The sequence below is a fragment of the Plenodomus lingam genome (genome assembly GCF_022343315.1).
Source record: "Plenodomus lingam strain CAN1 chromosome Unknown contig_14, whole genome shotgun sequence".
Lineage (NCBI taxonomy): Eukaryota > Fungi > Ascomycota > Dothideomycetes > Pleosporales > Leptosphaeriaceae > Plenodomus > Plenodomus lingam.
The window spans coordinates 136,016-153,136 of record NW_027093932.1 but is presented as its reverse complement, the minus strand read 5'-3'; the positions used below and the strand labels follow the sequence as shown (position 1 = coordinate 153,136).

General features: G+C 51.2%; 3 protein-coding genes across 3 annotated transcripts; 1 reads left to right on the top strand and 2 right to left on the bottom strand.

The window, feature by feature from the left end:
• Positions 1-411: 411 nt before the first annotated feature.
• On the bottom strand, positions 412-3,936 carry IAQ61_002128 (uncharacterized protein; the record flags this gene model as incomplete). Its single annotated transcript, XM_003833954.1, has 1 exon — positions 412-3,936. One exon carries the CDS (start codon positions 3,934-3,936, stop codon positions 412-414), a length of 3,525 nt encoding a protein of 1,174 aa, XP_003834002.1.
• Positions 3,937-7,449: 3,513 nt separating this feature from the next.
• PIM1 (ATP-dependent Lon protease pim1) lies at positions 7,450-10,841 on the bottom strand (the record flags this gene model as incomplete). The annotated part of the gene is made up of 2 exons (XM_066095412.1): positions 7,450-7,644; positions 7,725-10,841. 2 exons carry the CDS (start codon positions 10,839-10,841, stop codon positions 7,450-7,452), a joined length of 3,312 nt encoding a protein of 1,103 aa, XP_065954248.1.
• A 349-nt stretch (positions 10,842-11,190) lies between these two features.
• IAQ61_002126 (uncharacterized protein) lies at positions 11,191-12,881 on the top strand (the record flags this gene model as incomplete). Its single annotated transcript, XM_003833952.1, has 3 exons — positions 11,191-11,279; positions 11,328-11,574; positions 11,622-12,881. 3 exons carry the CDS (start codon positions 11,191-11,193, stop codon positions 12,879-12,881), a joined length of 1,596 nt encoding a protein of 531 aa, XP_003834000.1.
• Between the last annotated feature and the right edge of the window lie 4,240 nt (positions 12,882-17,121).

Below are 17,121 nucleotides of genomic sequence, written 5' to 3'. Positions count from 1 at the left end.
CACATTCAAGTACATGGTAAAATCAATAAACCAATCTAATGCGCTGATATTCAATGTCGCTAAAATAACCAGTTCCCCCAATACCATTCATGCCCCCCCCCCCCCCCCCCAAAAAAATGGAAATCATACAAGAGGCAAAATAACGCTAGAATCGCAACCAATCTTCAAAAAGAAAAAGAAAAAAAAGAAGCCATGGTGCCAATGATAAGAAGTAGTAAAAAAGAAGACGGAATCAAATATACGCACGTGAGTTAAAACTAATATGTACTTTCCAATGATGGCTCATCTGGCCAATGCCGCAAAAAAAGAAAAGGTGAACAAGAGAATTCGAAGAGTGAATGTAGAAAATGGCGAAAAAGGTGTGGAGAGTCATCCCCCTCCCCCTAAAACAAAAAGGACGCTCGATGCTATTCAAACTTTTGGTTCTTGCGAAACCTTCTGTGCGTCATGGTGACGCGAATAGAAATCTGTACTAGGCTGCGGAAAGGATATGGTGTGGGAGAGGTAATCGGATAGATCGTGTGTTGCTCGCTCCTTCTTTTCTTCTTCTGAGAGCGTGGACATCAAGTCATCGTTGTCATCATCACAAGCGGGCCTGACCTCGGTATCGTAGTAGGAGTGCCGTTGGGTGGAGCGAGCAGAGAACATGGGGGCGTCAGACGTGCCTGATAAAGGAATGGCGGAATTTGCCCTGTCCCATGTGTGACTGCCATTGGGCAAAGATGGGATTTGGATGCTTGGCGGACGAATAGTGGTGTTTGAGGTTTTCTCCTCTAGGCTCTTGTCTTCTTGGACATTCTCGACGCGGAGAACATCGGAGAGACCGGCGTTGAAGCTCGGTGGCGGGATTTCGGGAGCGCCAAAATGCGTTCTGGATTTCGAGGGCGATGCTGAGGCGGTGAAATTTGGCAGGGCTGCTGGGTTGAATTCGAGCTCTGAGGCTCGAACGCTGTCACGGAAACCCGAATGGCTCTTTTCAAACCAGAGTCTCTCCTTGATGATATCCCCCTCTTCCTCCGACACGTGTAGACTTTGAACCGAACTATCGAGACTATGTCGTATCCGTTGATTTTCGGAAGGAATTCGCTCCAGTTCCGAGAAGCCAGAGTCTTGGTGAAGTGGCCGGTGATGTCCATGTGCCATCATGAAGCCTGTACCAACACGCACCGCACGTTCAAAGAGGGTGAAACCTGTGCTCATCCGCGATGGTGGGGCAGTGCTACTGGCGGACGAGTCCATGGCCAGTTCCCGTTCGATTTCTGCAAGACTAGCAGAATCTGGAAACTGGGGCGAACGCTGATCATGGCGCTGCTGCTCATCATGGACTGTATTTTGCGTTTGCAAAGTGGCGAGCTGATGGACACGATCGCTAAACGAGGCCTTGTTTCCAACACCTCGATGGTGGCCTTGCCTTTCCGACCCCTGTGAGCTTCCTGCAGAACCCGACTCCATGGGTTGAAGTCCAGGCGCCGTGGAGAGCCTGAGAGGGTCATCGTTAGCAGCCTTGTTCGCCACAAATGAAGTCTCCATCTCCTCGCCTGGAGGAGTTTTGATGCAAATCTCTTTGGGCTCTTGCGTCGCAAAATCACGAACATTAATATCCAGCCCCCCTCTTTGCACCAGCTTCGTGTCTCCATCCACGTAGATTTGCTCCCATCTTGTCTCTCTGCTAGCGGGTAGGCTCAGCAATTCGTTCTCCATTTCTGAATCATCGAATGACATGACCGATCGATGGCCTGTGTATGGCGAGCCATCACTCCTTTGGTTTCTGCTCCCACTTCTGGGAAGACCGGGCGATCGACTACGGTCACCAAGACCATTTGCCATGATGTAGGAACCAGAAGAAGCGGGGTAGTCTGTGGGTGGCATGGTGATGTTTTCAAACGAGGACGAATGTTGTCTCGAATGGCGACGATGTTGTGAAATGTCGGCCAAATCGACAGCTGTGGCGGGATCTATGTACTCTTTGTCGCTCCGGTGTGTGGAAACGCTGTCTCGTAATGCGACGTGCTTCTTTTTCTTCGGCTCTTGGATCTGGGTGGGAAATTGCTTCAAGAGGGTTGCAGCCGAGGGCCGTGCTCGTGGTGAGTCGTTCAGACAAGCTCTGATGATTTCTTCAAAGTAGGGCGGAACGTCGCTGTTCGATCGACTCAACGACCGTGTCAGCGGCTTTTCTTGACGTTCTGGCTCGTCTTGTTGCTCCGCTAGGGCCCACAGGACCATGCCAAGCTGGTAAAGATCTGATTTGACGCCAATGTAGATGGATATGCGCTGGCCGCTTTCAATGAGTCTTGCGAGCTCGGGTGGCTCCCAGCCGACCGGGCAACCGCGACGGTTGATGTCAATGATTTTTGCATCATCATTGGCGTCTATGACAATGTTGGACAGCGTGAAGTCTCCTTGGACAAATCCGGCTTCATGGATCTCCGACAAGCCTTGGACGATTTGTCGTGCCCAACGCTCGCGGCGCTCCCAATGTAGCTGGCCTGTTGGCTTGTAGTCGTAAATCATGTCCACCAGTGCGCCCTGTTCAGCATAGCTGATGATCAAGCCTTTGATCAGTTCATTCTGTTCATCGACAATGATGCCTTGGAACCTGATGACCGATTGGGACTCCTGCAGACTGCAAAGTGCATTGATTTCATACAAAAACTCGTCGACTGCATCTGGCCCTGGAATCTCCTTTTTGATATAGGTCCTGTTGTTTACCGAGACTTTGTACACGAAGCCCGAGATGTGCGAGTCGAAACTGACGGCGGCTTCGGTGAAGCGTTGGCAATCGAGGTGGTCGATTGCAGAGACGGATGGGTAGGGTATGATTTCATTGACGTCTTCAGTCACGTGAACATGAAGGCGGCCGTCGGTGGTCTCGAGCTTGAGGTTCGTCACCGTCTCGTAAAACTGAATGTCGGGCAAGGAGTCACGAATGGCCTCATAAATCCTCGAGCTCTTATCTCGTTGGTAGTGCAGGGACTTGAGGTCTGCTTCGAGGGACTCTGGCTCCAGTCGGCGGTAGTCGCAGGACACGGTGACTCTGCGCCACTTGTTGGGCTCCTCGGCATAGGTGATGAAGAACTTCTCGCGGTCTGACATGTCCCTAAAGTGCATGCTCAGGTTCAGGATCCACTTGGCTTCTAGCTCCTCCTGCAGGCGTGCATCGTCCATGGCCGAGCCCGAGTGGTGCGAGGCGTGCTCTGAGGAGACATCGAGGGTGTCCAGTAGCGGTGGCTCTCCGACAGACTGGTAGGCATGGTCATGGTCATGGTCACCATCATAGTCATGGTCCATGGTGAAGTCGACCTGCCTTGCACCTGCCGGTATATTCGAGTCTGGACCCCCGCCAATCGTCGGGCCCAGGTTGGATGGCTGCTTGTGCAGGCTTTCGTGGAGGTGCGGGCTAAGGACATCGGGGGCCGACATGGAGGGCACCGAGAGCGGGGGCGGCGAGAGGTTGCGTTTCGGGGCCGTGACCGTGGCCGTGTTGGTGGTGTTGGTGGGCTCCTTGTGGTCGACAGAGGCGGCGCGTCTCTGCTCAACCTCGAGCGGCACCTCGAGCAGCTTGTCTCTCTTCTCGCTTTGCATACGCTTGAACGTCAGGGGCCGGGGCAGACCAGGCACGACTCGCTTGCTGGACCTTCGACCAAGCAGTCCGCCGCTTGAGTGTGGCCTCGTCGGCTCCTTGCTGTCCTTGCTGTCCTTGTTGTCCTTGTTGTCCTTGCTGTTTGCGACGGCTGTGGGCTCCTCCCACCTTGCGTTGGGCATCTTGTCGCGCGGTGGTGGAGACTGGTCGTCGTCCTTTTTGAGCCAGGAGCCAATCTTCTGAAAGTGCAGGCGGTCCCACATGCTCCTGTGCTCGTTGACCTCTGTGCGAGCGCGCTGTCTGCTCCTGCTCCTGCTCGTCTCGCCATGGTCGGCGGCAGCCAGCAAGTGCGGCATCTTGTGCTATCGATGGGGAGCTCGAGTGCACTCGTCCACGCACAGGCACACGCACCGCTCTGGGCGGCGCGATGGCGACTCTTCACCCCCGACGCGTCTCGATCTGACCTGCAGGCCTCCTCCTGTCTGCTTGTGCGTCGATGGGCAGCAGCGGAGGCAGGCGTGACGTGACCTCGTTGACAGTGCGGAGACGTTCCTGGCCGGCGTCGTATGGATTGGACTTGTGCTATCGGTTTGGCGCCGACTGCATGCTGTGTCGCGGTTGGGTGTAACAGTGGCGTGCTGCATCCCTCGATCTAGATGGCCGACTCGGGTCTCTTTTTCTTTCCCTCCCCTTTCTGCCGACTACTTTCTTCCACGCGGTCCAGCTGCAAGGTTGTTGAGGTGAGAAAACCGAAACGAAGAGGAAGAGAAGAGAAAAAGTCGAGATTGAAAAATGATAATAAAAATTTCACCGCGTGGTAGGTAGAAATGGGGGCCCAAGCGACATTGCCCGCCGAGATGGGCGTTGGCGCCTAACGTGCTGGCAGCAGGCTGGTGTGGGTAAGATGGGTGGGTAGGTAGGTAGGCAGGCAAGTGCAATGCAATGTACTCTACAGTGCAGTACAACGCAATGACGGCGGGCTACTGCTGGGCGCGCGCAAAGACGACGGTAGACGAGGATTGTTGTGCGATGGAGCGGCCGTCGGATGGCATGTGAGATGGGATGGGGCTCCCAGGGCTGTTGCTGCTGCTGCCAATGGCCCGGCTTGGACGCCGTTTGGCTTGGGGGGAGCTTGGAGGAGGGAATTTGTGCAAAGTGCGACGCCCAATCAGCGTGTGTTTAGGGCGCAAACCTCGCAAAATGAATAGTCTCACAGACTACTGTGTCTGACACAGGCGTGGGGAGGGTGGGGGGAAAGAGGGAGAGAAGAGGGGGCGGAGGGGGGGAGGAGAGGGAATTGGGAGAGGGAGCGAACAGGGGAGACGGAGAAAGAAAGAAAAGAAGAAAGAGAGAGAGAAAAGGAAGAGGAGGAGAGGAGAAACCAAGTGGACAGACAGATGCAGCAACAGCCGCAGCCGCAGCCTTCCTGGTTGGCAGTGGGCACAGTTGGCGGTCAAGCACTGGGTAGGTACAGGCAACATCAACGGCGGTAGGTAGATGGTACATATATACTACACAGTACTACGCAACCGCAAGCACATTACATTGGACAGGCCCATCTTCTTAACTGCAGCAGCACATGACCTTGCCCACACACACACACACACACACACTCACTCACTCACTCACTCACTCACACACCATACGCACAAGAGAGGCAAAGACTCAAAAGACACAAAGACGAGGCAGACCACGCAAACCACCAATCGAGCCGCCAGCCAGATGGCACCGAATCACCAACCTGCGGTGAGCAACTCGCTCGCATACCCTCCCATCAGCCCAGGACACTTGTGGTTCTCATCACACCCATATGCACACTCACGCACATATATATAGATACATATAGATACATACACGCACACATGTTTTCTATTCACTTATCCCCGTTGCTCGATAATGGGTGTTGTGCATCTCGAAAGAAATGCCCTCTTTCAAACGTGCGTACATTAGTTGGGTACGGCAACCCACGCGAAGAACGGCTTCATCCAAGAGAGAGAGAAAGAGGAGGAGAGAGACAGCTGCAACGTAACCGCTCATGGTACATGCATGGTACATCCAACATGTCTAGAACAGGACATGGTACCCGCTCACCCTACCCTACCATATCTACATACTATGTACTATGTACATAGGTACATACTCTAGTAGAAACGGGCCCCACTGTCCCCTCGCACGACCCAAACACATTTCACTTGCAGCCCACTACTGCAAGTCACCTATGACGCTCGCGAAGGAAGAAAGAAAAGAAGAAGAAAAAAAAATCTTGTCCAGCCCACGCAACACGCAACACGCATCACTATGCATCAGCCACTCAGCTTGCAACTCCACATTCCTCGTCACATGATCCACTCTCCCCTTCCACTCCTCCATTCCCACATGCTGCTGTACTGTACTGTTTCCTACTATCCTCCTCTCTCTCACCGCACTCCCCCCCGAAAAAGTGAAGCGTCTCCTATCCCACGCCATGATGCGCTGTCCAAAGACCCCGACCTCCCCGTAGCCATGACATCCACCCACCTCCAACCCAGGTCCAGGTACCTACATCCATCCACCCACGCCCGCCCGTCTGCCACGTCAACTAGAGTTCGCGCGCCCACTGCGCCAAAAAAAAACCCCCCAAAAGCGACAACGGACGCGGCACGAGACCAGGGGGGGGAGGGTGGACCCATTGGCCAATCGGACGTTTTCAACACGATTAGAAATTTTATTGCTTGGGGGGGTTGGGGGGGTTCAATTGGGTAGGGTCAGTACTTACAGTAGGTATAGTATCTAGTGCGATGAGGATGAGTTTTAGTAGACATAGGTTTTTGTATAATCATTCAAGTTTCCATCGGTCCGACAGCGGTCCACCAACAACATCAACACCACTATTGTACCTTGTACCTTGTACCTTGTCCTTCGGTACGGTGCGCTCCGATGCCTCCCTCCCTCCCTTCCTCTCCCTCCTCCTCTACCGTTACCAGAGTATACACGTAGCTAGCTACAATACTTGCATCGCAACAACCCCCCTAAAACCCCCAAAGTCCCTTTCCCATCCCCACCTCCGCCTTCTCCCCCACCCCCAACACACCCAGCACGGCCACGCTTCCATCGTCAAACGCGGCAAGGCAACCGGGCCTACAAGCTCTCTGCTGCAGCACAAGATGCTGCTTGCCAATCTCCGCTTCTGCACAAGTACCCTACTATCCGACGGTACCGTGTCTTGTCGACATGTGAAGGGGTGGCGGCCGATCATGTGATGTATTCTCCCCCACTCCCCGGGGCTGTATCGTGGCATGCTGTTGTATCGGACCGTCCCGCGTTGGCGGCAAGGCCGGTGTGCTGGATGAGACGGGATGGGATGGGATGGGATGGGGTGGGATTGCGTTTGTTATCGCTGGTGGTGAGGTCTGGTTCTATGCCAAAGCGCGCTGCTGCCTTGTGCATGCTCACTTGTCTCGAAACTCCCACCAAAACCCGTTCATCATACACGTTCATCATACAACCATCGACATTGCACCAAAGCTACAGCTATCATACAACAACCAACATTGCACTATACCAACCTACCTACACTCTGCCATCCCCCGTGCAAAAGTGCACCTAGATAGTATACCACCCCAACGCAATCCGCTAGAGAAGAGATCCATCCAACACCTGCTTTCCACCGCGCTCAGCTCCCAGAAGCCCAAATGCTCTATGCAAAATCATGCCGAAAACGCCCAGAATGCGGTGCCGTCGTCATGTCTCCACCTTTGCCTTCTATACAACATTTCACTTTGACGTATCGCACACACTTCATATCTTACATGGCAGAGACCAACTCCAAGCCCAAGTCCCCTGACCCAATATTGAATGACTTGTTTTGCATGCACGTGACATTATGACCTTCAATCATCGTCGCCCGATTCTTCCTCATCTTCCTCCTTGCGCTTCTGCTCCCGCTTCTTCCGGTCCTTTTTGTTGCCCTTGAGTTCCTTCTCCCACATCTTGTTGGTTGCCTCCTTGTCCAGGTCGGGGAACACAATGTCAAACACTTCCTTGTACCATTGGACCGGACGGCCTTCAATGCCTTCCTTGATGTTCTGGTGTTTTCCCGTCAGCTTTTGAAAAAGTAAAAAGTCACAGAGCATGAAAAAAAAAAGGAAAGATAGATCAAACATACCTCGGGAAGCTCTAACCAGTCACTCATATTGTCATGTGGGAAAATCACCGTCTTTGCCCCGGCCCGTCTCGCAGCCACCGTCTTCTCCCGTAGCCCGCCAATCCGCAAGACTTTGCCAGTGAGGGTAAGCTCGCCCGTCATGGCAACATCATCTCGAATCTTCTTGTCCAGCGCCAGACTGAGCATGCTCGTAGCCATGGTGATACCAGCACTGGGTCCATCCTTGGGTGTCGCTCCCTCGGGGCAATGCAGATGTATCCTTGCGTGCTCGAAGAATTTGTTCTTGGGGAACTCGTGTGCGAGCAGACTCTTGGCAAAAGAGTAGGCCACCCCAGTCGACTCTTTCATCACGTCTCGCAACGAGCCCGTACGCTCGAGGGCAGGCGAGGATGAGGCAGAGAGTGCGTTTTGAAGGATGCATTCAATGTACAGGGCTGAGCCGCCCATAGAAGTCCATGCTAGACCCATGGCAACTCCCGGTGGGGTGAAGTCGTACAGCCGGTCGGACGTGAAGATGGGTGGGCCAACGTAGTCCTTTAGATTGTCCTTTGTGATGGAAACGTGTACGGTATCCGGAACCTTTAGCGCAACACGAGGCTGCTCCGTCGTCTGCTTTTCCATATTCTCTGGTGTCTCCTTCAAATCAGATTTGTCTTTGGCTGCCTCGCTCTGTGCTGCTTTGCCCTCTTCCGTCAAAGCTGCAGACTCGGGCAGCGCCTCCTCGCCAACATCGTTGACAATCTTGAGCGCAGCCTTGCGATAGACCTTTTCAACATGCTTCTTGAGATTCCGCACGCCCGACTCTCTGCAGTACTTGTTGATTAGTTCGACGATAGCGTCGCCTTGAAGGACGACGTCGGCCTCCTTCAGACCGCTCATTTCCTTGGCCGCAGGTGACAGGTACTTTTCGGCAATGGCAATCTTCTCGTCTGAAACGTAACCCGACAGTCGGATGACCTCCATGCGATCAAGTAGTGGCTGGGGAATGGTCTCGTCCATGTTGGCAGTGCAAACAAACAGTACCTTGGAGAGGTCCATGGGCACGTCTAGGTAGTGGTCCAGGAAGCTGTTATTCTGCTCGGGATCCAGTAGCTCCAAAAGCGCAGATGCAGGGTCTCCGTGATTACTGTTGCGGCCAATCTTGTCAACCTCGTCAATCAAGATGAGCGGGTTCTCAGTTTGGCACTTCTTCAAGGCTTGAATGATGCGACCAGGAAGAGCACCAACATAGGTTCTGCGATGACCCTTGATCTCAGCAACATCGTACATACCACCGACGCTGAAGCGGTAGTATTGACGATTCAGAGCCCGGGCAATCGACTTTCCAATCGACGTTTTACCCACACCGGGTGGTCCCACCAAGCACAGAATCTTGCCTTCGACTGTACCGCGAAGTTTGCCCACGGCGATGAATTCCAGAATCCGGTCCTTGACATCCTTGAGGCCGTGATGGTCTTCGTCGAGGACTTGGCGTGCATGGGCAATGCCAAAGTTCTCGGCGCTGCGCAATCCCCAAGGAAGTTGGGTGAGCCAGTCAAGATAATTTCTTGTGACGTTGAACTCTGATCCGTTTGGCTCAAGGCCTTGCAGTTTGCTCATTTCTTCCTCAAAAACCTTGCGTACAGCCTCGGGCATTGCCAGCTTGCTAGCCTTCTCCGTGAACTTCTCGATCAGCTTGTCCTTGCCGTCCGACTCAATACCCAGCTCACGCTTGATGCCTTTCAACTGCTCCATCAACACGTACTCGCGGTGTTTTTTATTGACCCGGGCGTTGACCTCGTCTGACACCTTCTTTTGCAACTCGGCATGTAGCAGCTCCCTCTTCATGATCTCCAGAGCTTTACTTAGCCGCTGCTCAACGTCCATCTCCTCGAGAATATCTTGCAACTCGTCCGAATTGCCCTGGGCTACGGCCGCGCCAAAGTCGGCCAACTTGACTGGATCTTCACCGATGTTGGTGGTTGTGTGTACCGAGAAGGTTGCAACGTGGTCGCGGAATAGCGGGTTGATGGATGCGAGGGTCTTGAACGTGCTGACGATCTCGTTGCTGAGAGCCTGAATGGTCTTGTTGGTCTTACTGTCGAAGGGTTCTTCCACCATATTGTCGACATTGGCTATGCTGACATTGCGCCCTTTTAAGAGTGTGGGTACGAGCTCCTGCTGATTCGACTTGGCCTCGTCACTGAGTTCTTCGAAGCTGGCCACAACGTCGCCCTTGGACTGCGCCGTGCCTTCTGCTGGGGCTTCATCGTCGGCCAAGGTGCTTTCGGCCGCCGAGGAAGGCTCGTCGCTGTCTTGCCTAGCGGCTGTCAGGCCAGTCATCCGAATGCGACGATGTGGGTAGAGAACGCAAGTCATGGCGAAGTTGTCATCGTTGCTGCCCACGACAGGGAAGGCGCTCGTGACCTGGCAAAAGGTACCCACGTCGTAGACCTCGTTGCGGTCATGGATAACGTCCTTGTCCACCGAGTCGTCCTTGAACAAGAAGGCGCCAATGTACGGCTGGCCCCGCTTGACCATTTCGGCGAGCGCCTGACCGACCTCGCGATCACGGATGGTGATGGCCTTGTAGAAGCCAGGGAACAGCGGGCGTTTGACAAGCGGAATGGCCATGACCTGGGGGTAGATGTCGGGTATCGAAGTCTTTGCGAGCGATCGTTCGGCAGCCTTGCGCTTCTTCCCACCGCCCCCGCCATCGCCGCCGCCGCCGCTACCAGAGCCGCTCCCTCCAGCGGCACTGGCACGCCCTGAGCCTGTTCGGGACGGTATTGGCTCAGGCGCATTTTTCTTGGCTTCCAGCTCCTCGGCCTTCCGCTTGTCCTCCTCGGCCTCCTCTTCCTGCCCTTCTTCCAGCGGCTCCGGATTGGCCTTGGGGTCTTTCTCCTTTCCTCTACTCAGTGAGGTGGAGAAGGTCCGGAAGGCGAAGAGAGCTGCGGGCGGCGAGGGACATGAACATGGCGGGCGCACAAACAACGAGGCTTGACATTGTGCAGGCAGAAAACGGGACGACGACGACGACGACGACGACGACGACTGCCGTGCCGCCACCCTCCTCGAACTCGAACGGGCCGTATAGCGCAGAGCTGTGCGCCATGAAAGGCTTGCGCCTTGAAGCATGGTGTGTGTATTGATGTGTGTGGGCAAGTGCGATCTCGGGCGACGACGAACACGTGAATCTTGTCGGTGGAGGTGGTGGTGGTTGGTGGGGGAAATGGCCGTGGGAAGGCGGAAGGCAGCAACAACGAGCTGGACGTGTATGCAGTCCGACTACGGCAATGCGATTGATGCAAATGCACCGTACCCTCTCTACTAGACAGGGGCAAAAGAAAGAGAGAAGAGACACGGTGGACAATGGTGGCGGACGAATTGGATTGCTCAGCAACGATTCGAATCTCGACATCATCATACGGTAGGTAGTGCAAGTAGCTCCCGAACGGCAAAACCTCGGCTTTGCTCCCCCCCCCAAATGTCGTCGTCTTTGATCTTCCACCATCTCAGAGATGGCAAAGAAGTTGAACTTCATACATGGAACGGACCTCATGATCCTGAAAATCCGTCAGTTTCCCTCACTTCATGACATATCACACTCGCTGATGCTGTCAGATTCAATTGGTCCGTCACATACAAGTGGATCTTGACAATAACCATTTGCTTCATCTCCATTTTGACCGGTCTACCGGCTGGATCCTACGGTGCAGGGAATGAGTACATGGCAGATCGCTTCAGCGTTCAAAACGAGCCCTTTCCAAACCTATACTGGGCGACATGTAGCTGGAATGTTGGCGCCGCTCTGTTCCCACTCGTCTTTGTTCCACTTACTGAAAACACTGGCCGTATGCCAGGATACTTTGTAAGTAACCCCTCCGCTAAATTTGGGCCTGTGCTCATAGAGTCTAGATTGCATACATTATATTCGAATTATTTCTCTTTGGCTCAGCATTCGCAAATAACTTTGCTACATTGGTTGTGACGCGATTCTTCGGCGGCGGTGCATCTTCGGTATCCATTAACATCGTTGGCGGCAGTATCAGTGATGTTTGGAAAGGTGATAAAGCTCGCAGTCTGCCCATGTCGCTGTTTGGTTTCACATCAGTTGCTGGCATCGCTCTCGGGCCCTTCATCGGGAGTGCAATTGTTCAAATTCGCAAACCTGACGTTGGCTTACAGTCGCCATGGCGCTGGATCTACTACATCCAAATCATCTATAACGCTGCCCTCATCCCCGTCTTCTACTTCATCCTATCCGAAACCCGCGGCGATGTCATACTCCAAAAGCGCGCCTCCAAACTACGCAAAGAAACGGGTCGGCCAATCTATGCCGAATCCGAACTCGAGAAGCAAACCATTGCCCAGCTGCTCAAAGTCTCATTCATGCGACCCACAAAAATGCTATTGACTGAACCTGTCGTCATCTTCTTTACGCTCTGGATCAGCTTCGCTTGGGGAATTTTATTTTTGTTCTTTTCGAGCGTCGTACAAACGTTCAGTGCGAGTTATGGATTCGGTGTTTTCCAAACGGGAATGATCCAGCTCGCCATCACGGTCGGAGCACTCATCGGCACACTGTTCAACCCAATCCAGGATTGGCTGTACCTTCGCACCGCAAGGAAAAACAAAGAACGGCCAGGAAAGCCAATTCCAGAAGGAAGACTATATACAAGCATACCAGGTTCCTTGCTCTTCACGGCGGGATTGTTCATGTATGGATGGAGTTCCACGACAGATGTACACTGGATTGTTCCAACCATTGGAGTCACGATTGTCGGGGTCGGCATTTACTCGATTTACATGGGCGTTGTCAACTACCTCACCGACGCCTACGAGAAATATGCCGCATCAGCCCTGTCCGCTGCATCGCTGGGTCGAAACACATTCGGAGCTTTTCTACCCTTTGCCTCGTTTCAGCTTTTCGATACCCTGGGATTTGGTTGGGCAGGCAGTTTGCTAGGCTTCGTCGGTGCGGCCTTGAGTATTGTTCCGGTTGTACTCTTGTTCAAAGGAAGAGAGATTCGCGCGAAGAGTCCGTTTATGCTGGATTCGGCGTTTGACGATGAGGAGAAGGATCATAGGAGGAGCAGTTTGGGAAAGAGGGGACTCCATTCTGGTCCTTCGAGGATGGCGGGCGGACCTTTGGGGGCCGTAGAAGAACGTGTATAATCTGAGTATCAGCGTATCAATACATACACTGCAATGCTTTCCTATCCTTTTTTCGTAAAAGCAGGGCTACCCTCCCTATTCAACAGTACCTGTTGGATCTCTATTTGCACTACATTGTTCTTGAACATTGCAATCCACATGCTCGAGCCTTTGGACCAGTCATCCAGAATAGAAGGGGCACTCAGGGACCAGCTCATGGCCAATCCTGATCTAGTGGTCCATCAATCCTTATATGCCCTATTAAACACACCTTGAACACCGCTTGATCTTTCTTGCTTGCTACACTCTGCAGATTCATGCAGCTCTTCTTGCAACTGCGAATGACGTAGTAAGTCCCATGCGTCTGACCACTCTATGCGTTCATCTCCTGACACGACTCTGCTTACACGTACCATTCTAGTCACAACCAGGAATTTTCTGGTCGCTCAGCTTAGTGGGAATAGACTTGCGCTCTAGCATAGATGATTGAATCGTCCTTGAAGGGCAATCTGTTCCTTTAGTTATGAAAAAGGTTGTAAACAAATGGTCTTTGTTGTTCAGTAAGAAATATCATTGTATCACTGCTTTCCAAAACTATTGTGTCTCCATCAACTAACATGCCAGGCATTACTTTGGTCGGTGTCACGGTGCTTATCTAGTAATCTGGCCGAGTGTGAAATCTCACACACTACACGCGCCTTCAGAGTGACAGAACCATGATCCCTACACACAATAACAATATTGTACTGTACTAAGCGCAGAAAATTGGATTTCTGTTGATTTGTGGGTAGGTATCTAGTGTATGGGGCAATCTACTAGTAGATACTAAGTTAGCACAAGCCGTTGCTGCTCAATGTATATTCAGCTACTCTACTAGATACATATAATTTGTAGCATCTTTCCGTGCATCCCGTACGTACATACATCAAATTGGGTCCTATGACGTATTAGCTAGGCAATTTATGTCAGCATACCGGCCGGTAATGCTACGGCCTTTCTAATGCTACGGCCTTTCTAATGCTACGGCCGTTCGGACACTCGAGGAAGTTCGAGAAGGCCCGATAGGGTGTGACATGCAGCTAGCTTGACAAGACTTTACACAACAAATCTATCTTCCCTTCTTTCCTAACAGCTGCAAGAACGGCTCTATCTTTGGCGTCTTGCCAGCCCCGCCATGTATAATAAATACCATGAATTATCCTTTTTAGCATAGCCAGCATTGCACTACTATGTGACCCTATTGCTCTCTCGGGCTTATGACTAAGACGATGATGAGGACTCTTGCGTAATCGGGTCATCCAAGCCAACAACTTGCCGACTTCACGAATGGTGCATGAAAAACTCTCGTTGATAACGGTCCGACATCTCTTTCTCTGTACTCTAGATGATAAAACATGTTTTACCGACAGAGAGCCAAAACATCTATCCGAAAATACCTTAGTGCGGGATTCCTCTGAGATACCTGGCGCCATACATATTAATACAAGAGCTGCTTTTCTATAATGCTGACTAATAAAGAGTATGGCAGCTTACAAACCCTCCAGGAGATGTCTAACCTTTAGCCATCACTGGGTTGACGTGAGGGCACATTTTACATACCCGTAAGACAGCAAGTATCAAGACCTACCGCGAATCGATACATCTTGTTGAGATGACACGCCCTACTCTCCCTCTTATCTCACGGTCTTTACTGTGAACCACCTGCCAGTGCGAATGCACTCTTGAACCCATAAATTGAACTCTTGACCTGGAGCAAGAATCGGTAGGTTAGGCTATTTTAGCTTGTTTTCCACAAGATAGCAGAGCAGTTTGCGAGGACGCTTGTCTTGCAGATAGCAGATGCGTCTCGATGTTGTATATTACTCTCCCTGCTCAAACACAAGCCATGGTTACTGGACATTGTCCATATGTATACACATTGAAGGCAATCTGAGGGAACTATATAACTATATCCTGTGTTTGAATTTGACCGTCCAACGACCCATGCCCGGGAGCATGCAAAATACGCATGTCTAGCAATACCTATGGCTGGGATTATGGATATTTTACTGTCAATGGATTAGGAACCATTTCTTTGTTTACTTGATCTCGCATTACAATACGTTTGCACTAGCCAAGCCTTTAGAAAAAGCTTAGTATTCTTAGCAATTCAGCAGCGTACACTACGACAAAACTGGTTTACAGTAGCCATATTTATCTAAAGTAGACTAAGAAGTAGTTTAGGTAGAAGAAGTAAACCTAAATAGGGTTTACTATACTATGTATTCCACTTTTACTTCTACTTCTATTAATCTACTAGTATTACGTAGTAATAACTAGTTTCCTACTAACTATCTAAGTATTTTACCCCTCCTTTCTTTAATCTTCTTCACCACCTCTACCACCTCTATCACCACCTCCACCACCTCTACCACCTCTACCACCTCCACCACCTCTACCACCTCTACCACCTCTATCACCACCTCCACCACCTCTACCACCTCTACCACCTCCACCACCTCTACCACCTCTACCACCTCTATCACCACCTCCACCACCTCTATCACCACCTCTATCACCACCTCTATCACCACCTCTATCACCACCTCTATCACCACCTCTATTATTACCACCTCCTATTAGTTAAAATATCATGACTTATTATTGTGTTATATGTGCGTATAGCGTGAAGCTAAGTTTCTCTACCCCTTTTAGTCTTAGTTAGGTATTATAGCGTATAATAGAAGTAAAACTACTTTTTATACTTAATTTAACCCCCTACTATAAAAGTAAACTACTACTTTAATAAAGTAAACTGCTACTTTAATAAAGTAAACCACCACTTTAAACCTATTTACGGGTATACACGAGGGCAGTTTACACCTATATAGTAAACCCCTAGCGTACCATTCTACAGTAAACAATTTTTTACCGTAGTGGTAGTATAGTATCCAACAGCGTAGAATGCCATAGTACTGTACCATATTCTACAAGATTGCAGCAATTGCTGTTGCATTGCTTTGACAGGCATTTCACTAATGTCGCAAGATAAATAAGCTCCAAAATCATAACCGCAACACTCGAATCAGGAAATACACCAATCGCTCCAATGTCGTTCCTGTTACCTCTTTTCACCGCCAGGCCGTTCGGTGGCTCTTGACGTGTTGGAACTAGACGTTGCCTCGCCGATCGGATCCGTCGGCTATACTAGGGTAGGTATACTCCTCGTGTCTTTACTCTAGTTTGGTCGCACATCAGCGGCTCTGTGGAACAAAGGATATCTGTTTTTACTGTAGAATACAGAACATGAGATATAAATTTGCGTTTTGAAGACTGTTACAGTGACATATGCCTCTGAATTCCTCTCCACCAGTTTCAGGATCCAAGATCGGTGGAAAGTGAACTGTTGAGAAGAGAAGTAAGATCTAAACACGGTCTAGAGTCGGTGCGCTTAGTCCCTAGGAACTAGGGTGAGATTATCGGGGAGATACCGGTAGCAGACTTAGTGTCTTACCTACTGGTACTTACTGTACACCGCGCGCCAACGTCGAGGATCCTTCTTGAACTAAGCCGGCAGAATAGGGCAGAATAGAATCAGCCACCGGCGGTTTAAATTTGCAGTGTCAATACACTGCGGATGACGTCTGTAAGGTGAATAAATGCGAGAGGAGATTTTGAAATGATGAGAATTGTGATCGGTCATAGTCTCGTAGATGGTATAACTATCGAAAACACATGCTGCTGCACTGACACAATGCAGCCTGTGACACTTGTGTCAGGCTCAGATTGGTCAGTCTTACCAGTACTTACCAGCACCGAACGAGCGGGTCGTACAACAACACCATGTCAGGTAGGTAGGTGTTCTTCTCAGCCCACCATGGCAGCATGGAATATACAATGCAACTATATAACCCCACCCCCTTCTCGGGTGCCTAGCGTGTAGACTTATGGTGAGGAGAAAGGAGAGTGACAAAGGCTTCGAAACACTGATACAATAAACAAGGCCTTATTAGTAAGAACGCCGTATCGTGGCCTGTCATGTGGACAAGAATCGAGCCACTCAGCTGCCAAAGATGCCGGAATTCACGCTGGGCACCCGAGCAGGGGTGAGGGCCCCAGTTTTTACATGTGCTAAGAATAGGTAACGCGCAAAGTAAGCTCAACGAAGCTTTATGACATTGCAATGTCGATCTCCCTAAAACGGGAACAGTTTTCCTGCGCGCGGAACACTCGACTACTAGTGAGGCATGATCTACATTACATGAAATACTTCCGCCGCTTT